Source organism: Taudactylus pleione, unplaced genomic scaffold, assembly GCF_031769625.1.
Source record: "Taudactylus pleione unplaced genomic scaffold, aTauple2 ptg000788l, whole genome shotgun sequence".
NCBI lineage: Eukaryota > Metazoa > Chordata > Amphibia > Anura > Myobatrachidae > Taudactylus > Taudactylus pleione.
Genome location: NW_028285190.1, coordinates 2384390 through 2412058, shown reverse-complemented (window position 1 = coordinate 2412058; position 27669 = coordinate 2384390). Strand labels below are relative to the sequence as shown.

The 27669-nt window shown below is 42.4% G+C and overlaps 1 protein-coding gene across 2 annotated transcripts; it reads left to right on the top strand.

Annotated features, from left to right (window-relative positions):
• Window positions 1-2954: 2954 nt before the first annotated feature.
• LOC148475016 (uncharacterized) lies at window positions 2955-27272 on the top strand. Of its 2 annotated transcripts, none has more exons than XM_088457813.1 (5): window positions 2955-3222; window positions 3747-4290; window positions 20552-21090; window positions 22742-22808; window positions 24720-27272. In XM_088457813.1, exons 2-5 carry the CDS (start codon window positions 3753-3755, stop codon window positions 26237-26239), a joined length of 2664 nt encoding a protein of 887 aa, XP_088313939.1. In that variant the 5' UTR covers window positions 2955-3222; window positions 3747-3752; the 3' UTR covers window positions 26240-27272. The 2 variants fall into 2 exon arrangements, with proteins under 2 accessions (XP_088313939.1, XP_088313938.1); XM_088457812.1 differs by lacking the exon at window positions 2955-3222 and adding an exon at window positions 3387-3541.
• Window positions 27273-27669: the final 397 nt, after the last annotated feature.

Genomic DNA, 27669 nt, shown 5'->3' with positions numbered 1-27669 from the left:
GGGTTAGGCACTTAAAGGGGGGATTAGGGTTAGGCACTTGGGGGGGAATTTAGGGTTAGGCACCCCTAAGGAGGGTTAGGGTTAGGGGGGTTAGGTTAGGTTAGTGGATACTTACCTATCCGCGATCTGGATTTCCAGCGCTGTCGGGCTTCCGCTGCGTCGCACTCTGCTCCTGTCGGGCTGCCGCTGACGGGAATCAAACCAGGCGGGCGGCGGTATTTCATACCAATCCCGGTGGGAGGGCCCAAGGACAATTCCATCTTGCACCTCTATTTTTCTTTGCATTATGTACTGTTTGGGGCCTAGTTTTTCAAACTGCCATCCTGTCTGCCACTGCAGTGTCACTCCTAGATGGGCCACGTGTTTGTGCCGCCCACTCGTGTCGCTTAGCATAGTCATCCAGCTACCTCGGTGCAACCTTTTGGACATAAAAACACTATTGTGAGGTGTTCAGAATAGACTGGAAATGAGTGGAAATTAAGGTTATTGAGGTTAATAATAGCATAGGAGCAGAAAAACCCACAAATTCTGTGATTTTTGCTGTTTTTATGCTTTTTTTCAAAAAAATACAGATCCAAAACACAAAACCCAGAACCCAAAACACGGAAGGGTGGTTTTGGCAAAACCAATCCAGATCCAAAACACGAAGAAAGATCCAGATCCAAAACCAAAATACAAAACACGAAAAGTGGCTGGTGCACACCCCTAGTTATATATCTCATAGACTACAACAGTTAACGCCATCTGACTGGTAAATTTAGCAATAAAGCAGTGACCATCGTAACCTATGGGGGCCACTTTTGCAGTTGAAAAACGGAAGATTGCCGCAGATATCTCTGACACATTTATTTGGGGAAAACTTAATATTTGCGGGTACCCCCCCAAGTCTGTAGGTGGCTGTCCTGCACTTGCGCTGGTGAAACAGGTCACAGTGTCCTGGCTGCTGCAGTCTGATTAACAGGCTGTGGCCATTTGTCGTTTGAGAGTGGGGAATGGATGGCAACAGGGACCATACCCCAAATGAAGGCAAGTAGCCTCCGTTACTTTGGAGTGTCGAAGTCATGGTCTAAATCTTCCCACACAGATTTCCTGGCCCCGGCAAAGGTGTTCCATTGCTCATTCTGAGTAAGCCTAGACTTATTCAGATGGGCGATGACCATGGCTGTTTGATCATGGTCTGACAAAAGGCATTTTTTTCCTTCAGTTGCCTCCTGTAGCATTAGTATATTTTAGCATTGCTGCCGCATTCAAAGACGCAGCAGCGATGCTATTAGTGTACAACTCTGGATAAGGCCCAACATGTTTATTACTTACTTATTAACAGCGCTTTACAGAGTATATTTCAGTCACTGACATCATTCCCTGCCCCAGTGGAGCTTACACTCCATATTCCCTATCACATGGACACACACAAACATACTGGAGGAAACCCATGCAAGTATGGAGAGAACATACAAATGCCACACAGAAGTCAGGAGCACAGCACTGCGAGGCAATAATGCTAACTACTATGCCAACCGTGCTGCCCAGGAGATTATGCTTAGAGGAGCTGTCCACTCAGCGATATATTACTAATAAGACATCCGACCCCCAGATATCACTACGCAATGGCTTGATGCCTTTTGGGAGATACTTGCCCTGTGATGGTGCCTAGTGACTGATTCTCCTGTTGCCAATGTCAAGAAACAATAAATCTATCCTGATACAAAGCAGCTTGTAATGTGGCAATGGCAGTGATGTTATCTATCTATCTATCTATCTATCTATCTATCTATCTATCTATCTATCTATCTATCTATCTATCTATCTATCTAGCTATCTATGTAGCTATCTATGTAGCTATCTATCTATCTATCTATCTATCTATCTATCTATCTATCTATCTATCTATCTATCTATCTATCTATGGGCCTGATTCAGAGACTGACTAGCGGCTGTGCAATTCTGTCCATTTAAAATACAAAAGCAGAAGGAGGTGTTAGACACCTCCTTGCTGCATCTGCGTGATCCCAGCGCTGCGACCGTGGTCGCAGCCTGGGGTCACCATCGGAAAAATCAGTCGCGATTGTTGTCCCTTCGTCCAGGCTGCGGGAAGCTTTAGCTTGCGAGGCCATGAAGTCTGCATGCACCCACGCAGACCCCGGCCTAGTCCCTCCTGGAAAACGGGACGACACGCCCCCATTTCGAGGAACGCTGCCCAGGAACGCCCCCGCTCCGCCTCTCAAACTCCGCAGCCTGTCAATCAGGCTGCTGCTGGGAGGCTCTGCAAGTGAACTCGCAGACGGAGGGCTGCACAAGCACAGTACACCTTCTGTGCATGCACAGTCCTCCCACCATCGGAGATGTGCGATACCCATTGGGTTAGCGTACATGAATCAGGATCTATCTATCTATCTATCTATCTATCTATCTATCTATCTATCTATCTATCTATCTATCTATCTATCTTTATTTATTTTCACTTATTCCAGCCACTGACTACATACAAGCAATGAACAGACATTACATCCTGGGATCTACAACTAGATGTGTTTGTGGAACCGCCCCACTGAGAAACTGACTTTATTTGATATAAGGTAAATGAAACAAGTGCTGTCAAATTCCTCCCAAAACATTTTTACTTTGCACTTTGTTCTAGCCTTTGTTCTAGCCATCCTTTGTTCTAGCCTTCAGAAACAAAGGAAAGATTCTCCTGGACGGCTAAAGGCTGGAGGCGATCCCAGATGCTGAGATGCCCCTTCTCATGTGTTCATGTATATGTAAGCAAACTGAGAGAGACTTAGACATATACCTATTTTTGGCTCCTGATTTTATTTTGGTAAGTAAATTATCTCTCCCCACAAAAATGCAGGAAGTGGCCGGGAAATCCAATAGCTCTTGAACAACTTGACTATAGCTGAACCTCAGAGAAAAAAGGGATTTGTTTTTTTGCAAACTTCAGTCTGAAGGGGAGATTGACTGACTACACAGAGAGAAGCATTCCTGTCCCTGCTTCCATAATTAGGATAAAACCAGGATTTACATTTGCTGGAGTCACTCACACTTAAACCTTATTCTTCCCTGCTCTGTCAAAGTGACAGCATGGGGGGATACCCAGGACACTCTTAATTAAGGAAAGAGGAACTTCAGTGGATTCTACAAAGCTCCAGAGATGGATGTATATTATACCAAAGAAGAAATGCATATGGATGTATGACATAACAAGGGCACTGTAATTTTAAGGTAAGTTGCAGAATACTTTAAGCTAGTGAGTGGGGGGTTAATGGGTGGTCTCTGGGATATTTGAAGCTAATGAAATCTGAGGAATGTTGCACATTACATTCCCCAGCTTCTAGCTTTTTGGAAGAGGTCACTGGGTTGTATAGACTGAGTTCTCTGAACTGATGATCAGTCATTAATTGGATATAGAATCACAGAGGACCTGACTCCGGCAAGTCTTCCCTAGGTACTGGCAATAAAACCTCTCTTCCAAGATTTGTTCCAGCTAAGGAAAATATTCTAAAGCCAGTCACCAGACAATTGCAGACACATGCTTAAAAGGGTAAAAGGCTTTTATGTATGTATGTGTGTATATATATCCTGGATGTAACTTTAGAGCAGAATTCCTGAAAAGTCCAAGTGGCTGGGATGGTATTTTCCTTTGAAGATTATTATGTAACATGTCAGTAAGCGGTTATTGGTGGTTAAGAGTTTATCTTTACTTCTAATGTTTTTTTTTTCATTTTTGTTTTTGTTTCTTTTTGCAGGTAACCATGGTGGCTTGGTGGTCCAGTGCATGGCTAAGCTGTCTGTTCATCTTGCTTATATGTTATGAAATCCCTGCGGAGCGATGCACTGGGGGTCCACCCTGCACTAGCAGCAGCTCCATAGAAAATGATCAGCAAAAGCCGTGTATGGGTGCCAGGTGCAAAACCTCACGCACCCATAGACACGCAGCCAGCAGTGATGGCTTTTTCCAGTCTGGGAGTACTAGCCATCAGCCCTCCGCTTCAGCAAGAGGCGACTTTTCTGGTAGCACGGACACCTGGGGTGGAACACAACACCACAGCGGCAACGTTAGTAGGGATTGTAAAGGTATTGAGTGTAGGCTGCCCCTGCGGATCCGCTTGAAGTCTCGGAGCAGAGTTTCTTGCACTGGGGAAGGGTGCGCACCTGCAGAAGGGCAGACGCTGGTGCATTTGTCAGACAGGGCAGCTCACTTTATTGGAGAGGCACCAGATCAACAATACTCAAACTCGGAACTCGGAGGAGCTCCATTGGGAGTTCAGCTCACCTGCGACATCAAACCAGGTACAGTAAGTGTGCAATGTGCAGAGCAGGTGAAGAAATCATGGAGAATAGTTACTAACTTATTTAGAAGAGTTGCTGAGATAATATATATCACCCCTATAACCCAGCACTATGATCTCTGTTCTAATTATTAACAAATAGCTGTATTAGTGTCATGAATACTGTAAAGCACCAGCTTATGTATATTTTGTATTTATTATAGATTTTCTTTCTCGTGGTCCCTATACATTAGTATTTTTTTTAGCGTTAAATACTTTATTCTGATCAGCATTATTTGTTATGCATTGCATTATTATATTGTTTAGTTATTATGTGTTGCATTAGTGTACATGTGTACAAATTAGAGATGCGTGCTGACCCCCGTGTTTAGGTTTTTATTTTGGATTCATCTTCATGTTTTTGTTTTGCAAAACTACCCTCAAGCGTTCTGGTTTTAGTTTTAGTTTTGGATCTGGATTTTTTATTTTTTTTTTAATTATAAAATGTTCTTAAAAACAGCTAAAATCATGTAATTCTTGCAATCCAAAACCTGAAATTCGGATTTAATATTCGAATTCTGAACTGCGGGAAGATTAGAACCGCGACTCGGATCTGTCCAGGTTCACAAAATTCGGGTAAATTCATATTTTTGGAGAACCGAACCACACATCTCTAGTACAAATGACTGGTAATTAAGGCTAATTCACATAATAGGCATAGGAAAGACCTCAGGGGACTTAGAACCTCTTTGAACACACAGCTATTATCATGTCTATGCTAAATTAAATTAACTTTAAAGAATATTAAGTATTTGTGGGTCTGGTGGCAGAATACTGTTACAACAATAGCGTCTATATATGGAATCACTCTGCAGGTGGGAGTGATTCCATATATAAAAGGAGTAGAGCAGTAACAATCACAAATGTACAGATATGACCAGCTATATCCTTGCCGCTGGTGTGGCAAATCGCACCACGCATAATGTGAGACCTGCGTCTGCGAGCAAATACGTGCGCTGTGTACGCAGACACACCTCCATAGGAATGCATGGTGCGATCGTAGTGCACTCCATAGCGTACCGTAACGTATGCAGGCACGGGGAATCGCATGGCGCATGTTTGTGGCATGATCAGCCACAATGTAACTGGGCATATCTGTACACACTAGATACCATTATGCCCCCTTATTACAGTTATAATTATGTATAAAGTTCATGTAGCATAAACGCAGAGGGTCTGATTCACACAGTGGCACTCTAGTCCGTTTTACGGATGGATCTCATGATTTTTAGTAACTGCGCATGCATCGGAGCTGGATGCACGCATCTATGAACTATTCGGAGGTGTACTCTTCTCAGTTACATCTAACTTGCAGGTGAATGGGCATACAGTAACTGGTCACGTAGGCTAAGCTGAGTGACTGCATGTAGGCAGCGTTGCAGACTGTACAGAGTTCTGTGTATGCAGAGATCTGCATGGTTCCAGACTTTTCTCTTTCCAATGGTATAAAGCTGGGGAAAATGCCCTGTGATAGTAATTACAGCACAAGCAGATAGATAGGGGCGGTGCGGCCATCTTGGAATACAGATGAAAAAACGCTTTTCTTTCTGAGCAGGGAATGCGGCTGCATCGGCGGCCGACTTGTTCGTGACTCTGTATAAGCACCAATTATTTTATATTAAACTCCTACCAGCATTGTACAATAACTATATGGTTTGTATGTGGGAGTCCTGCATTGTCACTTGATGCTTTTACAGAAAACCTTGAATAATATTTCTTGCATTGGGACAATTCCAAATACCTGAAAATCTCCCCTAAACATACTGTAATAGTGCAGTAAATGTGATCGTTTTGAAAGTTTGATCAATTTAACTTTCTTAGTCATTTAAAATAATAAAGAAATGTTAAATATTGGAAACAAAAATAAGTTACACAGATGTATTCATTTGAACCTAGTAAAACTATTTCACTTGCCCAGGACAGCATGTTCCAAGGGTCTGACAATGAAGCAACTGTGGCTTGTAGGAGCCTCTCCTGAGTCAAAATTTATTTTATTAATAGTAAAATATTTGATACTATAACTACACAATATAATAATGCACAGAGATAATTGGGGAGTGGTCCTGGTAAATTACAGTTGTTGCCATGTTTTCCTTGCGTCAGACATGAAGGGTCCTCATGCTTGGGGCCAACTGCTGGATGACTTGAGACATTCCACGGCAAGTCCAAACTTGAACATATGTGTTTGAGATCTCAGCAAATTCAGGACATCTTCCACTGCTGAGCTGATTCATTTTATGGTCTTTAAAAAGAAAATGAATGGCAGCTCCCACTGGAGGAAATAATTAACAGTGTTAACCATATTAATATATTCAAAAAGATACAGGAGGTTAGAGAGGGAGGTAGCGGGGGATTGTGCCAAATGCCAGCAGACGGATGAATGGGTGATTGTTTAAAGAGAACTAAAACTGCTGCATAGACAATGGAATATTATAGGTACTTGGGGTGCAAAATGTAAATCTAAGACTTCCTTATACCGTGTGATATGAAATATATTATTATAATGACATTTTATTTATATATGTATTCTTGAGTAGCAGATAGCACTAATTTATTTAAGTGCTGTGCAGAATAAAGCTACGTACATAAAACATATAATTATTGACTAAAATTCTGGGGTTTGCAACAACAATTTAAAGGGAAAAGGAAGGATTATATACCAGTAATATGGGTAGGTGTAATAGAAATTATGGGTTCATCTGATGCACAGTTGAACAAACTCCTGTTTGCGGAGTGTACAGGGCAGGATTATGAGCCACATGGGTCTGGGACTGGAAACATACAAGGGCCTATTGTGAGAAGCGGAGGAGGTGTGACTGGTGCTATGTGGGTGTGGCCAGTGTCATGTGGGTGTGAGTATACTCCCCACAGCCTCAGCCCCAATGTCTCCCTATATATGCAAAAATGCAAAGTTTGCATCATTTTGAGAGGAAAATAGAAGTACAATTGTAATACCTAGGATTTATGGTCGAGTGTGTGGCCGACCTATATTTTAGAGATGTGCGGGTTCGGTTTTATTCGGTTCTTATCGCCAAATTATCGGATTTATCTTATTGGATATCTTATTGGCTATCCAAAACACGTGACAGCCGCATAGCCAATATAATGCTGTTTTTGAGATCTGAACATATCAGAGTAAAACCGAACCGCACATCTCTCTGACAAGTCACAGCCTGGCGAGTGCTGTGCTATACAGCCATGCGTGTGCCGTGCGTACGCATCGTTACAACGATGAGTGTGGTGACTTATAAAGAGTAACTACGCTGTAATGTGGCATTCTAAAGAGCGGATGTGTCAGCAGAAATGCTGGCTGCAGTGTGTAGCGTTGGCTTGAAGTATAAATATCCTTATTTTTAGAAGTGTCGAACTGCACACTGATAATGATGATGTGTATCAAACCAAGTGTACAGATAGGGGTCTTCTCTTTAGAGCTCTGCATATAGTATGGGCAAATCAGTGGCGTATCTATAATGGGTGCAATGTGTGCGGGGCACACGGGCCCCTGGGTCCAGGGGGGCCCCACACTGCACCCATTTTCTTTTTAAACTTACCTGTCCGAGGTCCCGCGTCGGGTGTCACTGCTGCTCAGAACACCGGTAAAATGGCCACCGCAGACAATTTTTCTGGTGTTCTGCGCATGCGCAGTAGATTCCGGGCACACTCTAGTGCCCAGAGTCTACTAAGCTCCGGTGGCTGGCCAGCTGCGTCAGTCGGCTGCCAGCCACCAGGGAGAGAGGAGGGGGCCCCGCACGAGGAGTGCACACGGGCCCCCTCCTCCCTTAAAACACCCCTGGGGCAAATATAATCATTTAATGCCTGGTATGTAATAAGGAAGCAATTATGGGCAACTTGCATTCAAATCTGCATCAGTCTCTATGTGGGTATCCCCTGGAATTAGAGAAATTCTTTAGTGGGATTTCTTCTTGTAGGGACCACCGTCCTGTCAGTCCTTGGGGACATCTAGTTGTATTCAACTGTAAGGGTCAAGGACACAGACACCTGTGATTCAGATGCACTTAAAGTATTTGAATACAAAGTCCTTAGGAAGCATTTAGTCCAATATCATTAAAGGCAGGCAGCACGTTTCAGTTGTCAGGACAAGTCATGTTTGGGAATGTGTTTTCCGAATAATCGCTGTTAAACAAGCTTTCAGCTCTTATACCAAGTAGGAAATGGGCTAAATATTTACTGAATTGTTACTAATATTTATGTGTCCCACTGGGCTCTGAAATTGTTAGTTTCCTGATTATTTCTGATGTGCCTAGAAATAAATCTCCTACTGGCATTTCCTTTTCTTTAAAGTGCCTACTTTAATTGAGAAAGAAAACACTTCAAATTGAAGAATTTATCTTCCTTCTGTTTACTCTATCGATCCCCTCTCTCACAGCTGTTTCTTTATGAGACTGCATTAGTATTTCATTACCTGCGCGCTCTGTGTTCTTCTGTTCTGCATTATCTTGAATTATGTGTCCAGGGAACTCAGCAAGTGGAAGTAAAATTTGCTGAAAGGTAGCATTATGTTCCAAAGTATCAAATTGCTTTCCCAGGGGTATGTTCCATGTGATGTAGTGAGTGATTGCTGTTTAATTATTAACTACTTTACATTGACTTCTCTAGGCAGGATTAGACACAGAGGAATATCTATCTATCTATCTATCTATCTATCTATCTATCTATCTATCTATCTATCTATCTATCTATCTATCTATCTATCTATCTATCTATCTATCTATCTATCTATCTATTGAGGTCTATTATTAAGTCAGGGTGATAACATAGAGTTTCTGTCGCTGCTTTATTGATACTGGCTGGCAGTGGTAAGAATAAAGGAAATGCAAAAATGTATATTTTTTTATAATGACTATGGGCCTGATTCAGACCCACTCGCGAGCGGCTGTCCGCTCGCAAGTGGGTCGATGTTCTGCACTGAGCATGCGCACGATGGAGGGAGCTCCGTCGTGCGCATGCACCAGACGTGACGAGCGAAGGAAAGTCCTTCGCTCGTTGTGTCTGATCAAAGGGGGCGTGCTGTCGATGTTGATTGACAGCACGCCCCCTTTGGTGGGCGTGCCGGGGGCGTGCCTCCCTGACGGGGAGCTTGCGGTTGAAAACCTCAACCGCAGGCTCCGGCTCGCAGTTTCGATGGTCGCGATGGTCACGACCATCGCGGCCATCAAACTGCACGCTCGTATAGGCTGTGGGTGGTGACCCACAGCTATACGAGCGTCCAGGAGGACGCTCCATTTTTATGGAGGGCGGCCCTCATTCAGAGCGTGCGCTCTGCTCAGAGCGTATGGCTCTGAATGAGGGCCTATGGCCCTCATTCAGAGCCACTCGCTAGCGGCAGTTCGCTCGTTCCGAGCGATGTTCGCACATCTGCGCATGCGTACGGTTTTTAGTACGCATGCGCGAACCAGTGCGGCCGAAATTCGTTGGTACGCAATATAGCGAGGGCCTGCTATTTTGAGTGACAGAATGAGGCGTATGTGGGTGGTAACAGGGGAAGGTGCTTGAAAACGGGGAGTGGAGATCCGAACGCAGGCGTGCTTAAAGGTCAAAACGGGCGTTTTAAGGGAGTGCATAATTAATACAGCAGCGTCATTGACCACGTCACTTGGTTCTTTTTAACTCAGAACTGCTCGCAAAATAGCGGTTGAAAACACCAACCACAAGAATAGCGAGCAGTTCATACGCTGTACGATGTACTCGATTAATCTAATAAATAGCGGACATGACGTATGGTGCGTGCGGCCAGGGGGCGTTTTTATCAAATAAACGAGCGTATGTTTTGCTCGCTCGTTCAGACTTAGAGGTGGGAACAGACTGCAATTTGCGAACGGATCATTTGAATAGCCACCCCTTGTTTTTGAACGAACGACCACAAATAGCGAACGGCTCTGAATCAGGCCCTATATTTGCTGTAGCTTTTAATAACTAGGAAATAACAATTTTCTACACTTAATAGATATATCCCATATTGTCTTTTGTTTGGACATTTTAGACATGTAATTTGTTTTCATTCTGTGACACTGTAAAACACAATGTGCTAGTTGTAGTTGTACGTAGAATTGTAGGTCTCTCACACAGCCTTAATTTTATTTAGCCGTTTTACACTATGATTATTCAAATTCAAAACACGATTCCCTGATCCCAAGTTATTTTCCCCAATATAATGAATCTTTGATGCACCAATATGCGTCCATGCATTGCTGACATTTTCTAGCGACTCACCGATCATTTTCACCAAAGATCGGATCTGCAATTTGTAAAATTGCCTCATTTTACTACACATGGGGCGCGATTCAATTCAGCGCGATGTAAATAGCGCCGGGAGATAGCGAAGGAAAGTCCTTCGCTCGTTGTGTCTGATCAAAGGGGGCTTGCTGTCGATGTTGATTGACAGCACGCCCCCTTTGGTGGGCGTGCCGGGGGCGTGCCTCCCTGACGGGGAGCTTGCGGTTGAAAACCTCAACCGCAGGCTCCGGCTCGCAGTTTCGATGGTCGCGATGGTCACGACCATCGCAGCCATCAAACTGCACGCTCGTATAGGCTGTGGGTGGTGACCCACAGCTATACGAGCGTCCAGGAGGACGCTCCATTTTTATGGAGGGCGGCCCTCATTCAGAGCGTGCGCTCTGCTCAGAGCGTATGGCTCTGAATGAGGGCCTATGGCCCTCATTCAGAGCCACTCGCTAGCGGCAGTACACTCGTTCCGAGCGATGTTCGCACATCTGCGCATGCGTACGGTTTTTAGTACGCATGCGCGAACCAGTCAGTGCGGCCGAAATTCGTTGGTACGCAATATAGCGAGGGCCTGCTATTTTAAGTGACAGAATGAGGCGTATGTGGGTGGTAACAGGGGAAGGTGCTTGAAAACGGGGAGTGGAGATCCGAACGCAGGCGTGCTTAAAGGTCAAAACGGGCGTTTTAAAGGAGTGCATAATTAATACAGCAGCGTCATTGACCACGTCACTTGGTTCTTTTTAACTCAGAACTGCTCGCAAAATAGCGGTTGAAAACACCAACCACAAGAATAGCGAGCAGTTCATACGCTGTACGATGTACTCGATTAATCTAATAAATAGCGGACATGACGTATGGTGCATGCGGCCAGGGGGCGTTTTTATCAAATAAACGAGCGTATGTTTTGCTCGCTCGTTCAGACTTAGAGGTGGGAACAGACTGCAATTTGCGAACGGGTCATTTGAATAGCCACCCCTTGTTTTTGAACGAACGACCACAAATAGCGAACGGCTCTGAATCAGGCCCTATATTTGCTGTAGCTTTTAATAACTAGGAAATAACAATTTTCTACACTTAATAGATATATCCCATATTGTCTTTTGTTTGGACATTTTAGACATGTAATTTGTTTTCATTCTGTGACACTGTAAAACACAATGTGCTAGTTGTAGTTGTACGTAGAATTGTAGGTCTCTCACACAGCCTTAATTTTATTTAGCCGTTTTACACTATGATTATTCAAATTCAAAACACGATTCCCTGATGCCAAGTTATTTTCCCCAATATAATGAATCTTTGATGCACCAATATGCGTCCATGCATTGCTGACATTTTCTAGCGACTCACCGATCATTTTCACCAAAGATCGGATCTGCAATTTGTAAAATTGCCTCATTTTACTACACATGGGGCGCGATTCAATTCAGCGCGATGTAAATAGCGCCGGGAGATAGCTCCCGTAGCTATTCAATTCATCGCGCTGTTAGGTCGGGGAAGGCTCGTTATCGCGCCTTAAACAGGGTGTTTAGGCGCGATAACGGGCATTCCCCGACCTAACTTCCCGGTGCGAGGCTGTTTTCCCGGTGCTAAGGGCAGAAAACAGCCTCGCGCCGGGACTTTTGTCAGATTTCTTCTCTCATCCCCGGAGGGATGAGAGAAGAAATCATTAGTCGGACTTGTCAGCGCGGTGTATTGAATAGCTCCGGGAGCTCACTCCCGGAGCTATTTACATCGCGCTGAATAGAATCGAGCCCATGGATTGTTGTATCGGCTGATCGTTACTATACTTTGCCAATCTAGAGCCATGATTGGCCTACAAAATCCAACATGTTGGAAATCGTAATTTGCTGATTACGACCAAAATATGATCAGTGAACCCCATACATTGCCATTTTTTTGTTTTGCAAAATCATCGGCCAAACGTTGAATTGGCCCAATTGAAGGTTGATGAATGGGCCCATTTAAGGTCATCAAGTACTGGAGATTAAATCTACATAAAAAGATACTCTCATTGACAACCATATATTGCACAGATATATCCCCATTTATATCCATTTTTATCCATATATTGCACACATATTCTACTTCCATCCATATACAAATTACCTTTAGAGGAAAGGAATTGAAATACCGGCAGCTGTTCAAATCCCGACAGCGGATGCCCGATGGATGAAGATCTCGACTGGGGCAGGTAAGTTCGGGATTAACATAGGCGTTGGTATTTCGATGATTATGTTAAATCCATTGCCGGGATTCCGCTGTTGGGATTGAGACCGGCGGCTCTCATAACTACATCCCCTTATAGATACTCCCATTTCCATATATGGTATTATACAGATATAATCCCAGTTCTACCATATATTGCACATAGATACACCCATTGTCATCCATAAATAGCACAGATATACAGTAATCCCATTGCCAGCCATATATTGCACATAATGTAGATACTCCCATTGCCAGCCATATATTGTACATAGATACTCACATTGCCAGCCATATATTGTACATAGATACTCCCATTGCCAGCCATATATTGCACATAATGTAGATACTCCCATTGCCAGCCATATATTGCACATAGATACTCCCATTGCCAGCCTTATATTGTACATAGATTCTCCCATCGCCAGCCATATATTGCACATAATGTAGATACTCCCATTGCCAGCCATATATTGTACATAGATACTCCCATTGCCAGCCATATATTGTACATAGATACTCCCATTGCCAGCCATATATTGTACATAGATACTCCCATTGCCAGCCATATATTGTACATAGATACTCCCATTGCCAGCCATATATTGTACATAGATACTCCCATTGCCAGCCATATATTGTACATAGATACTCCTATTGCCAGCCATATATTGCCCATAATGTAAATACTCCCATTGCCAGCCATAAATTGCACATAATGTAGATACTCCCATTGCCAGCCATATATTGCACATAGATACTCCCATTGCCAGCCATATATTGCACATGCAGTAGGTACTACTATTGCCAGCCATATTTTGCACATACTGTAGGCAGTGGCATCACTATGGCTGGTGATACCCAGTACGGCACATAGGGACTTCTTGCAGATAAAACAGGGCATGGCCAGCAAGGCCACACCCCCTGATGTGTAACTTTTGAGGCGTGACCGCGTGTCATTCTCCCGTTCTCACCACACTTGTGGCTTTTCCAAGCATGAGCCCATTATCCATCAGCGCTGCTCAGTGACACCATCTCAGGAGTCGACACCAAAATAACATAGCAGATCTGTTATTTTAGTGTCAGCCTCTCGTATGGTGTCACCCGGTGCAGCCCGCCCTCCCCTAGTGATGCCACTGACTGTAGGTACTCCTTTTGCCAGTCATATGTTGTACATAGATAGTCACATTGCAAACCATATATCGCACATACTGGTTTATATTCTCCCTCTATGCCCACGTGGATAGTAACACCGGTAGCTGACCGGCCCTGCCGTAGCGGTCACACGGTTGTGACGTCAAAGATCCATTCTCCAACTTGGATCTAGCAACAACCATCCCGGTAAGTGATATACAGGCGTCAGTGACGCTAACTCAGCCTTACGCCCTGTGCAGCAGTACTGCTTCCATATCACTAGCTACCGCAATGGCTGCCACCTGATGAATATTGCTGCAGTCTGCAAAATGACTGCCTGTACTGTGTGTAATGGATTTAAAGATAGACAGGAAGGTGAAAATTCTAAAACAGTAAAGAAGAAATAAATGAGAGAAAATAGTTTGTGGATGAATACTGTATAATAATCATACCACTGCCAATATTCCAGCAGCTAAAATCACATTTGTATCATTTTTGCTGGGTTCCCTGGTATTTGCAGTCTGGTGTTTTAATTTATAGCACTTACCCAAGTATCTAGGCCTGATCTGCCACTGATATAAGTTTTGACGCGTCTGTTGACTGCATGTTGTGTCTTTAAAACATATGTTCATAATAGCCTAAGGGACCACGGGCACACAGATGTTTCCCATCCTTTTAACTTTCAATTAGATGGTCACTTGATGCTAGGATTACATTTTAGGAATCTCATAGCTAAACTATGTATGCTGTGGAGTATAAATTAGTGTATCTTGAAACTAGAATTGTCCACTGAGATACATTTTCTAATTGATTTACTGCAGACTAATAATAGTAGGCAATATGTGATGTCAGAGCAGCGGTTACACAACCACATAGGAGAGTGTTACTAAATGGAGCCTGCAAGGTCATTTATGAGGGAGTGGCTATTCAAATTTATAGGTGGGGCCACACCCACAAAACAGAATAATGTAAAAATTGGACTGTTCAGGCATCCGTGCCATGTAGAGACATCATTCATATACATGATGTCTTCACTAAACCCGTATAGCTGAGGACTAACTTCTGGACTGACACCAGTGCCAAAGAGTCAACGATGTCAGGAAAAAAATGAAGGGTCTAATGCAGGGATGGGGAACCTCAGGCCCAGGGGCCGTATAAGGCCCGTGGAATCATTTGGACTGGCACTCTGAGCTTTTTTCTGCTAGCCTCATCTGGCTAGCAGGGTGCCTAGAATGGCACCAGAATCTTACAGCTCCTGCTCTGGGCATTGCTGTAATCACAAGCGATTGTGGCTCCGCCCCCAGGTCACGTCACACGGAAGGGGCATGGCCTACACCAGGCCCGCGAATAATGTTATACTGTATATATCAAAATGGCCCTCGGCTGAAAAAAGGTTCCCCACCCCTGGTCTAATGACAGTGCTGAGATTTAAGCGATTTAACCCACCTGGTTTTTGCCTTAAAAAAATCCCCCAAAACATGAAAACCTTTAAATCTTATGGCTAAATCACAGATATCTGGGAACTTTCCAAATCTTACAATCTATTATATTTATCCTTAAATGGCTAAGAAACCTACAAGTCCCCAAAGCAGAACTGCACATACCATATATAAAATCTAATATGCCAGTGATATTACCCAACAAGATTAATATAACATCTATAATTCCCATAAAACGTAATATAACAGTGATACATTATAAAAACCAAGGTTTCATCTGCGGGAGTCCCACTAAAGAATCTCCTTAAGGAGGCTCAGTCATCTGGTATGAATTAGTGTTGTTTGTATGCGGTGTAGGATATAGCACTTAATGCTGAGGTTCTTTTATAAATGTACTTGTTGGAAGCATTAACCACATATTTATTACACCACAAGATGGCATAAAGAGCTCGGATGATGCTATTAAAATCTTTGAATCTACAAAGTACTGCGTGCCACGTATTTGGTAGCCTTATAGCCTAGGGATACATTTTCTTTGAAGTTTATTTAGATAAACTACACTTTATTTAATTTAGCCTAGGAGGTCTATAAATTGAATATATGTCATGAGATCATTATTGTAATGTACACATTATATTGTTGTTATTTTAAAGTCCAACTCATTCTGATATATACTGTATATGGGATGCAGTCAGGAAGCCAGCGGTCGAAATCCCGGCAGGGTACTAATGACATGCGTTGAAATCCCGACGTCTGTCATTATACCTATGCCAGGTGCCCGACTCCCGGCATACCGAACGAAAGTAAGCTGTGTGGCGGGAGCGGGGGGGCGGTTTTGGGGGGTAGGGTTAGGTTAGGGGCTCCCGGGGGGGACTTAGAGGAAAAAATCCCACCGAGAGGGATAGGGTTAGGCTAGGTGAAGGGGGGGTTAGGGTTAGGCACTCCCGGGGGAAGTTAGGGTTAGGCACCCCTCCAGGGGACTTAGGTTTAAGCTGCGGGGACGGGGGAGTTAGGTTTAGGCACTTAGGAGGGGTTAGGGTTAGGCACTAGGAGGAGAGGTTAGGGTTAGGCACCTCTAAGGGAGGGTTAGGAGGGGGGTAGGGTTAGTGATACTTACCTAAATCCCCTGTCAGGATTTTCGGTCTGCCAGTGTCGGTATTTGAACCGCCAGCCATATGGCTGGTGGTCATTCATACTGTTCCATATATATATTTAATCTTTATATATTCACTGTAAGATATATGTTTTTGTACATATCTCTTTGCCCTGACAGATATTATTTATTATTATTATTATTATTATTATTATTCCTATTGTCTTGATTATCTTGGGATCTGTGTCAGCATGGGCAACATCTGCCCTCCGCCATTTTATTAATTGTTTTAAATTTTTGGGGGAGATGTAGCTAATCTTCGATAGAGATAAAGTAGAGTTGTTGTCCTTAGCAACCATTTAGCCTCTAATGCTGGATACACACTAGTGGATACAGTATATTGGCCATCGATCGGCCAGTATATCGTGTGCTCGTCGGCCAGTGTGCACCAGCGATATATCTGTGAACGACGTTGTTCACAGACATATGGCGTCAGCTGTGCTGCACAGACAATGGCAGATACTGTATATCTGTCCATCGTGCTGTGTATACGGGAGGTGAGCTGACCACCCGTACACTTGCAGCGGAAGCCACGGGGGCGACCCCCGGCCAGTGCGATCCGCGGCCAGATGACAGATGATGCAGGGTTGCCTACCCTCCCGATTCGGGCGGGAGCCTCCCGATAAACTTGTGCAGCTCCCGCCTCCCCGGAAAGGCAGGCAAGCCTCCCGCATGCCGCCGATCCCCTGTCTCCCCCCCCCGTCAGTACCTGATAAACCCCCTTCAGCGGGGGGCCGCTGACGCGATTCGCGTCATTTTGGCCCCGCCCCCTGCTTCACAATGCCTGTATTTTGGCATTGTGTAGCGGGGGCGGGGCCAAAATGACGCGATCACGTGGCCCCGCCCCTGTCACACCCGGAAACGACCTTCAGCCCGCCCGGCCACGCCCCCTTTTGCCGGCCACGCCCCCTGTTCTGCCGATCTGGCTGCTCCCTCCCGGAAGGAGCAGCCAGATAGTCGGCAAGTATGAGATGATGGTTGTTCAGTGTGTATGAACAACCATCATCTGCAGATATATCAGTTACAGTAGGTGTGTACCCAGCTTAACTTCCATTTTATAGACTGTGCTTGATAAATGATAGATACTGTAGAAGCTGTTGGTTGCTATGGGACATGTCCCCACTTTATATCTTTTGAAGGATTGATACATCTCCCCCATGATGGTCTAACGATAATTCTCATTAAAATATATTATACCAGCAGTAATGTCCTGCAAACAATGATATACTAGTTATAATGTAAAGCTAAGATCTAACCTGTCACAGGTACCGCCCAGAAAGATCTAATATATATGAGTATATATTATATTATTTGGGCTCATTTTATTTTACTTTGAAAAACATCTGCTTCTTGTATTCTACCTTTGTCCTTGCTGCCTGCTGCCCATGGGACGTCTTCCCTCCCATTCTCATTCAGCAGAAATTCCATCTCAAATATTTCCTCTTGGATCTTAAGCAAACATCCCCATAACACAGAGTAGGCTTGTCCTGTTTATTACTACAGTAGCACAGTTGAATCTTAAATTAAGCAACGTGAATAGGCGGCTGCAAGTTTATATAATAGAGCATTATTGCTATAGATTTCAGTACTGGGGGATCAATATGCAATCATCCAATCAGATGTGGCTAGATAGTACTTCAAGTTCTGACACCATCATCATTGGGTATGGTTGCACCAGCTCTGCAGGACCCTGAAGAGATAAACCTTTTGACAAGTTTACCTGTGTATCAGTCCAGGTTTACTTGAGTGAGTCAAGTGAGCATGCACTAAACTTGACCTACACTTGACAGCCATGCCACCTCTCCAGTATTAAAGAATAGTATTAGATGTGCCAAAATGTGGAATACAGACTAATGGGATTTTTAAAGTTGAAACAAGAGACGTACAACCAATTCTTCATGATCCCTTATATTATGCTCTCTGAATATCCATGACAGTCAGGAATTTTCAGGGCACTCTCCTAGACTCAGAAAACAGTGGGCCAGTCTCCTGCATGCTACCCAAATGAGGTAGGCACCCAGGGGGTTTGATGATGCCATGGATTGCACCACTGAACTACAATGACACGATTGTAGCCCCATGCCTCCCTGTACAATTGGCATCATTGCCCCCAGGACACACTCAGGAGAGGTTTTTTAAGACTCAGTATGTATACCCAATATGTTTAATTATAATATGCATACCAAACTATTTTGTATAAGAAGCTGATTACAATTGTGTGGGCTACAGAGTAAAATTAATTATAACTAATGTGCACATTACAGTATTTCTAACATGCAGCTGACTAGGGCTCCTCATTGTATGACATCTTTATCTCCTGTATCTATTGCGTACACAGGTAAAAGACATCTCTACCTATATAGAGGGTGAATGGCGATATACTATATTAATGTAAAAGGTTGATTACATTTCTTATATCTTAAAAGGCATTGTACAGTTAGACACAACACGCTGGGATGATTGATTAAGGAAACTGTGCTGAATAACATGTATGAAGTTTGGAGGGTGATTATTTCCTTTGTGAAGCTCAGTTGGCAGCTGTCTAGCGTCATATTTTGTTTCACCATCTTCTAGAGTAACACAAGTTGAATTTTGAGAAGGGGGAACATAATTGACTTGTGTCCATTTTTATCAATCAAAATAATAGGGAAGTAAGTGACTGTGCACCTGGGCTGTGCACCTGGTCAAGCCATGCTGCAATGTAAGGGGTGCAAATATTTTTTTGCCCCCATGGAAAAATACTGTCTGCTTTTGCATGTAGCCCACAAATGCTGGGCAACTTTATTCTGACCCTAAAATTTAGATTTGTTTGGACTACTCCCTTTCATCATAATCTCTGCATATTATAAATCCGCCCCTCTAGCACCTTTTTTTTTTGCCTAGTTCCCATTTTTGAATCATCCCCTATGTGTAGTTTAGATACCATATTATAAGCATGGAATCGGTACAACATAGCGCTGGACCTAAGCCTGGCGGATGAAATACCAAGGCCGGAAGTCCAGCAGATGAAGATCCCGACTGCGCTTGGTACGTATCCTAACCCTCCCCTCTCCCCCCCCTAAACCTCCCTTAGGGGTGCCTAAACCTAAACTCCCCCCAGGGGTGCCTAAACCTAACCCCGCTCCCTAAACCTAACCCTCCCGGGGGTGCCTAACCCTAACCTCCCCCTGGGGGTGCCTGACCCTAACCCCCCCTTCCCCTAGCCTAACCCTCTCGAGGGTGCCTAATCTTAAGTCCCCCCAGGAGTCCCTAAACCTAACCCCACCTCGTGCAGCTAACAGGTTGCGACACCCGGCTTACCTACGTTTGGTATACCGGACGTCAGGATTTCGACGTTGGGCTGATGACAGGTGTCGGTATTTAGGCGCCTATCTTTAGTGCCATCCCAGGATTTCACAGTCGGGAAGCCGGCGGTCAGCATCTTGACTGCCGGCTTCCTGACTTCATACCTATAAGCATACTTGCCTAATTTAATTAACTCCTCTCAAGGAGAAGCCCGGAGAGGAGATGCAGCTGACAACTTCGGAGACGGGCAGGGCTCACCACATCATTAGGCCAGTGATGTGCGGTCAGGTGAGGCAGGTTAGCAGAGCATTTCCTGTCATACATAGGCATACTCTAGAGTTTAGACTATAATGATTATAAGAAAAATGTAAAGAAAATATAAATATCTTCTTTGTGTTATTATAATCATTTTTATAGTCAAAACTCTGGAGTAAAAAGTGTATGGCAGGTGAGGCACTGCCTCCCCTGTCTACCTTTTCTGGACATCTCTGATCAAAAGACACCTCACCGCACGTCACTGCATTAGGCCCCGCCCTGTTACATAAAAATGCTGCTGTTCGCTGGTCTGCGAGGAAGTGTGTGGCTAAATGATTTCATTCACTGAATTTTATCCTCACTTCTCATGAGGAATGACATTGCTGTGCATCCATTCAAAGCAGAGCAATTTGTGAAAGTAGAGGTATATCCATTTAGGATACATAAGTATTCATTTCAAGTTACAGTATAAAAATAGATGTCGACATAATTATTATTATGTATTTTAGGGGAAAATGAAGTCCCATCAGAAGATGCCCTGATTCTTCAGCTACAACTGGCCAAAGGACAAGAGAGGTTTGTTGAGTCACTGAAAATCCAACAAAAGACAATAACGGAACTGCAGCAGAAACTTTCAGAACAGCAGAGCCTATTGGTTAGCCAACAGCGAGAAATTATAGAGCAACAGAGGAGGATGTATGAACAGATGGACATCATTAAAGGCCAGTACAGCATCCTCTTTGACACCGTCAAACATATGTCCTTCCAGAGCCTGCAGGAGGACATCCAGCAGTATTTTGAAGCACATCTTCAAGGATTGCAGAGCCAGGTCCGAAACCACCTCCAGAAAACCTATTCTGTACATAGGATGGATGTGGATGCCAAAGTGATGGATGTGGGAAGGCCACCACCTGACTGTGGCCTTTGTGAGAGTGATGAGTTTTGCAATTTCCAAAAGACGCCTCCACAGTGCGAAAAATGCACTCTGTGTCCTGCTGGGTTCTTCCAACTGTCAGAATGTTCTGAAAACATTGACCGGATTTGCCAGGTGACGAGTGTTTTTGTTTTTGTTGATGTGCTATGAATTTTAATGGTGATTTATCTCATCAGCCTTAAAGCTATTGCGTCTTTTACGACACCACATTTCATATTTGGACCTCTTTCTTTGCCACTTCCCTATTTGCCATATTTTTTCTTACCTCCATTTACCTTGCTTCTTGCTCTCATATACCCATGTCAGATTTACTCACAAAATGTAATTTATGAGAACGCAATGCAAATGCTGTATTGAGACAGTGTACAAAGTGAAATGCATGAACTTACAAGGCCGAGATGGTAACCCCTGTCAGGGTACAAAATAGATTGTTGCCCAGTCTTACAGAAATCACCATGGCAGTTTGCTGTCAGCAAGAGCTAAAATTGCTCATCTGGTGTAAATCACTATCATAACAAGATAAAGTAATTTATCACTTCTATATTATAAATGTATGTACATATGGGGCATGTTTTTTTATCACAATTTGTTTTTTGCCTAAATTCGCACTGTGAAATGTAATATTTTCCTGAAAATTTACCATTATGGTTTTGCCGAGAGACGGGCTATGATAAGAGCACGTTCCGGCGAAGAGCTAGAAGCAGAGTGATAGCTTATGCCTCATGCTATCATCGTCTTTCTGGTTTGGCTCAGAGCTTCGCATTCCTAGCTTGGTATATTCATCTGCAGAAACCTATGGGGGCTGCTTTGTGGGCAGAAATGGACGGTCCGCGGCAGATATTGGAAATACCTGCTGTGTTCTCTCCATGCTATATACCAAGGATCCTTAATGTTTGCAGGTACCCCCAAAAATGGGTGTTTTAGGGGGATATCCCGCAAACATTAATTGATAAATAGGCCCATATATCTAATAAAAGTTTTAGTTTAATTCATCTTTAAGTAATTTTCCCTGTTATGTAACAAACAAAAATATAATCTAATGTCTCTCTATAAGATATATCCTATGATATATTGTACAGACGTGGATCAGAACGATATATCATGCAGATCGTATAGTGTGTAGACTTAATCGTGCATGAACGGTGGTCATTCATCACATCGTCACATCTGTAGATGCGAAGATGTGGTAATCGACACCATTCAGCTACATAGTGTCGATTACCACATCTTCTGGCTATATATATCGTGCGGTCATACACTGAATCGTGCAGTGTATACAGCTGCCGCGATATATCGTTCCATTGCGTCATTCCGCCGGCTGGGTACACATCGTATAGTGTGTACCCAGATTACTCTTTACTCATAAGTCCAGTACATAATGTATAATTAATTTATCCTAAAGTGTATGTTTGAAAATGAGCACTTTTTTTTAAATAACATTTTACTATGTGGTAAGCTGAATTACTCTATTGCGTGTATTTGCTACAATATTTGCTGCAATAATGGTGATGAGAGGTACTGTACATACAGAAATATTGTAGCATTACCTCATTTCATACTGTTATAGCAGTTGCTAGTACTGTAGTGTTGTGGTTATTAAGTTTGCCATACACGCAAAAAGTTCCTGGTCCCTAACCAGGCGGAAACACCAGCTGCTATCACAATACATACACACAACACACTGTACAGTATATACACATTTATTTGTTAAAAGTCTGACTATGAAATACTGTATATGTTTATATTTTCAATGCACTTTTTCCAGGACAGAGATGAATGTATGAATTCACCAAATATCTGTGGCGAGAGGATAAAGTGCTTAAATACTCCAGGTACTTTAATATTAAACATTCTGGAGGGATAGTTTTGTAGTGCGCATGTTGAATACTATGAATGTATCTGGTTGGCTGATTTATTTATTATTGTCTGTGTATTATTTATTGCTCGTATACCTTTTACCATGGATTGCTGCTTTACTGTTCATTATTGATGTGCCTGTACATATGTAATTTCGTCTGTCAAATTCGTTTGAAGATGACAATAATTCATATTCGTATTCTAAAAACTCTGATGCTGTAATAGAAAATATATTATTAAGAAACATTGTATAGAGATGACAGACTGCTAATTTTAACCTGAAGACCTTTGAATTACCTTTATCTTAATTATCTAAAGGCCAAGTAACCACTTTTTACAAGAGGACATAACAGTCGTCCTGTTGGGCGATGCTTTCATGCATTGTGCAGTACAGTAATGTTAGGGCTATTTCACACTTGCCGGTATTGGCCGGCCGGCCAATAAACAGGCAGAAGCTGGACGGTTTTTTTCAGTGCCTTTCACATGGAACGGCTTTGAGCCATTTATAATGTGTTATTTTTTCCTTCTTCTACTGGGAATGCGCAGCAGCAGCAGTACAAGCCGGCCGGTGTGTGTGTAAGGAAACATGGTTAGGGGGGGAAGGAGGGAGGGTAAGTATACTTACCCGATCCTTGTCGGGATACCAACCATCGGGATGCCACTGTCGGTATTCTGACAGAAGGCTTCCGGATAGCCGGCATTACATACCAATTCCATTCATTTCATGTATTATTATTTCATGTGACATCTGACCAGGGTTTTTACTATATAAGCAAACCAGACAGCTATTTGTTATCAAACTACAACAGGGCCTGTATTTTATGATGGTCACAGATGTACATGCCTAGAGTAGCTGGGGTACACTTGCTCACTTACTATTTTGTTTTGTATTTTACTTATTAGATTTGTTATATAGGGTCATATTTATTAATTATTGGGTTTTAGACGACATAATAATAATTTCTCATCGTGACAATAAGAAATTAAGAATCGCCAGGATGTATTAATAAACATATTCGGGTACAGGGTCTTTGATAGGATCCGGGCAGCTGCACAAGATCTATCAGTAAATTTTGCTTTTTGTAGCACAAAGGCTCTGAAGATGGCTACTCAGTAAATTCAGCATTTTAGCAGCCCCCATAGAAACCTATGAACGAAAATGGGGGATCACAACAGATATCTCCGTTAATGTAATCTAATTTCTCTCTTTTTCTCTATGGGCGGGATGTACTAAGCACCGAATCCGCGCTGCAGTACATCCTGCTTCTCTCATCGGGTACATACTGCGGTTGATTATCGCGGTATGTACTTAGAATATCGCAAAGGACAGCTCTCCCGATAAGATGCCCCTGGATACAGGGACTTCCAGGTTTAACACTCAGAAGTCCCTCTGCCGTTCTTCTGTGCGGGCTGCAGGGGGAGATGGGAGGCTCATAGGCTTCTATTGTGTAACGCCATCTGAAGATGGCATTACCTACCGGGACAAAGTATTCCGGTGCTTTGAACATATGGAAAATGCGGTAAAACCCCCGAAAACTTTAGTACATCCCACCCAATCTCTTTATCTACTAGTTTAGCACTGTATGTCCATCTACAATCTCTGCTGCAGTCCCCCATACATATAATACATCTCAGTGGTACTTAATATTTGTGGGTATGCCCTGAAAACATGTGCTACATAATCTAAACATTTAATCATTAATACAACTAGGATTGAATCATTTCCAAGTGTATATCTTAAACATATGTTAATACATTGAAAACTAGAAGTATAAAGTTAAAGATGTTTGGTGGGGCATAAGTTGAAAAAGAAAAAGTGGCCTAGTTGTCACAAAATGTAAATCTGGGCCTCCCTAATGATAACATTTGTACTATTTTCTCCCCAGGTGGCTTCAGATGTCTCGGAGTTGCTGAAAAGGATGCGGCTTTGGGAATATGTGGTGACCAGTACTTCTTTAATAAAGAGCTTCAGGAATGCCAGGCCTGCTCAGAGTGTGAAGAAGGAGTTGTTGCATTTGCATGTACGGCTGATAGTGACACTGTTTGCACAGCAATCAGTGAAAGTAAATTATGTGACTCATGGTCTGCTGGTCTGTCCATGCCCTCTCCTAAAATGCCTGACTCCCAGATATATCCAGGGCTCAGCTTGAAGATCAGGGAGAAGATGCAATGTGAAATTTTGACACCAGAAGATAACCAGATTGTATTCAAACAACATGGCTTATTATGGGCTGACCTTAACTTTGCAGTAAAACATAATTGCAGGAACTTTCTTCAACTTTCTTTAAAGCTTAACAACAGTGAAGAAGGGTATGAGCTAAGCGGTTCCAGAATTGAACAGCCAGAAGGGAAATATTTTCAGAGCACAAGTATAAGTTGTGCAGTAGAAGTTGAGCCAAGCCAAACTTTGTCTGTGGTTCTAAAAAGCCCCAATCAGTTCTGCAACCAGAGCAGAGACTTTCATGTCTATGATCTTAACACACCACTTAGTTTGTTTTGGCTCTCTCATGACACAGGTGCGGTGGCCATGAGTGCTCAAATGTCTACGGCAATGCATTACCAAACGAACTACCGCCCAACCTTCAAGATCATTTCTGTTTCTGATCCGTACATGATCAGCTTGTCTCATGATGGAAGAAGTATCAAGTTAACTGATTCTGGTGTTGTAAAATTTGTTTTCCAACAAGCCCTATATTCGATGGGTCCAACATGTGTACGTGAAGGCTTTACTCTGATTGCTTACATTAATAGGAATGGATCAAATTCTGAGTTAATGCAGGTTTTTAAGTCAGGTGTTAACTACAGAGACACATCCATCTCAGCATCTGGTGCTACCAAAGTCAGCTCTGGAGATGTAATAAGTTTTGAGGTTCTATCTCCAGCACAGTGCAATGTTCGATACTTTGGCGAAAATTCGGGCATTAGTATGTTAAGTCTTATCTGGATACCAACTGCCATTTCTACTGCTATCACAGCTTCTGTATCTAAAACTGGATTACCTACAGGTGCAGTCAGAAATAAACTCTTGAACTTCAGCCAGGATTTTCCACAGAATAAAGTAATAAAGATCATCACTACCGGTCAGTTTGCTCATAAATATTTAATTTTTGCAGAAAATGGCGGTGTCAGTGTTTCCTTCAACCTGAAATTAATTCACTCATGTAATGTTGTTAAGGTGTCATTAAATACACGGATAAGTGATGAGGTGCAGCCATTGATAGTCGCTCAACAAATTGGTGGTCAGATGCCAGAAGGAAGTCAATGGATCAGTGTATCCCTTCGCTCATCTTTCAATGTGCAAAATGGCACAATGTTGTCGATTTCACTTGATTGTGTACGTGGAAGAATCAACCAAATTGCTTATGACAAAGGGACTAATTTATCTATCTTATGGGTTTCATCATAGTCTTCCTAAGCTGTAAGTTAATTCAGGTTTACTCTACTCAAAATATTTAATCGTTTTCTGATAAGCAAATGGTTTAAGGTAATGTTGACATTGGTGCTTTCAGCAATAAACCCCTTGACAACTGACCACCAAAACTGAGAGTCTTGTCGAAACATAACATGAATTGTTCCGTTTAAGAACACACTATGAAGGATTGTAGTTTATCATGCTGTCATCTTCCCTGCTCGGAGCACCAATTTGTCTTGGTTTTCAGCAGACAGATCATTTTATTTCTTCCTCCACTGGAAAGCTGTAACCTGGAATTCTTATTTGCCTGAGACTCAATATATTGTGCATTGTTTTAACAGAGAAAGAAGAAACAAAGTTCTCAATATTTTTGCAATACTTGACCAAAAGGAGAAGTCATAAGTTAAACTTTCTGGACTGTGCAAACTTTGTGTCACAATGGTCTCTCAGTTTTCCATTGATAGGATCCGTACCTAGGCAATACAGGAATTACACAATATTAGTAGGCAAAAACATATTAAATGGTGCAAATGCAAAACCAAAGCACATACTGTAGCTTTAAGTAACCTTTGCAAGAAGAGGTAAATTAGGGTGAATCAGGCCTATTTTGCTGGCCAAACATGATTGCTCCCTTTATGTGATTATTTTTGTTAATGCTTACATATTTATGTTTTGTAAAGGAAAAAATGCTTGTTTGTTATATTTTTTAAATATTCACTTTGTGACTGAGAATGGAAATGTAAGAGATACAAGGGAGGAAAATACCTACATTATATGGAGGTGAGATTACTTATGATGAGAGTTTTTGGACTGCAAATCAATTATATAAAATAGGTTTCTCCCTTAGAAATCATTTTCAAGTTACCACAATCCAATGTAAAAAAACAACTAAAAATATTTAAAATATGCAAGTTATGCTGGAAATAATGCAAACACGCAAATATATAATAAATGCATGTGTTAACATGACACTTTTTTGTTACCTATGGAATTAGATTTCTAAATTTATTTTTTCAAATTACTTATATCATACATTTTAAACTTTTTATAAAATTTGTATTTTGAAAATAATGAATAAATGTGAGATTGTGAATTAAGTGTGAACTTATTTACGCAATGTAATATTTGTTTAATTTATATTTTAAAATTTTAGTGTAAGATCATTTTCTAATTATTTTGCTTATAAGAGGGCACCATAGCTGCTGTTGACAACATTTAATGCAGAAGATATACCTGTCTTGAATCAATATTAGTAAAGAGTTCCTTCTATTACATGTATCTCTATCGGATACCTGCTATCTATTAAAGGACAAATTAGAAATTTTTTAAACATTTTGAAAATATTAAATCAATTATTTCTAAAAAAAAAAATTACCCCACGGGCCTAGTGTCCGACAACCTGGTGGTCTAGGTAGAAATTGTAG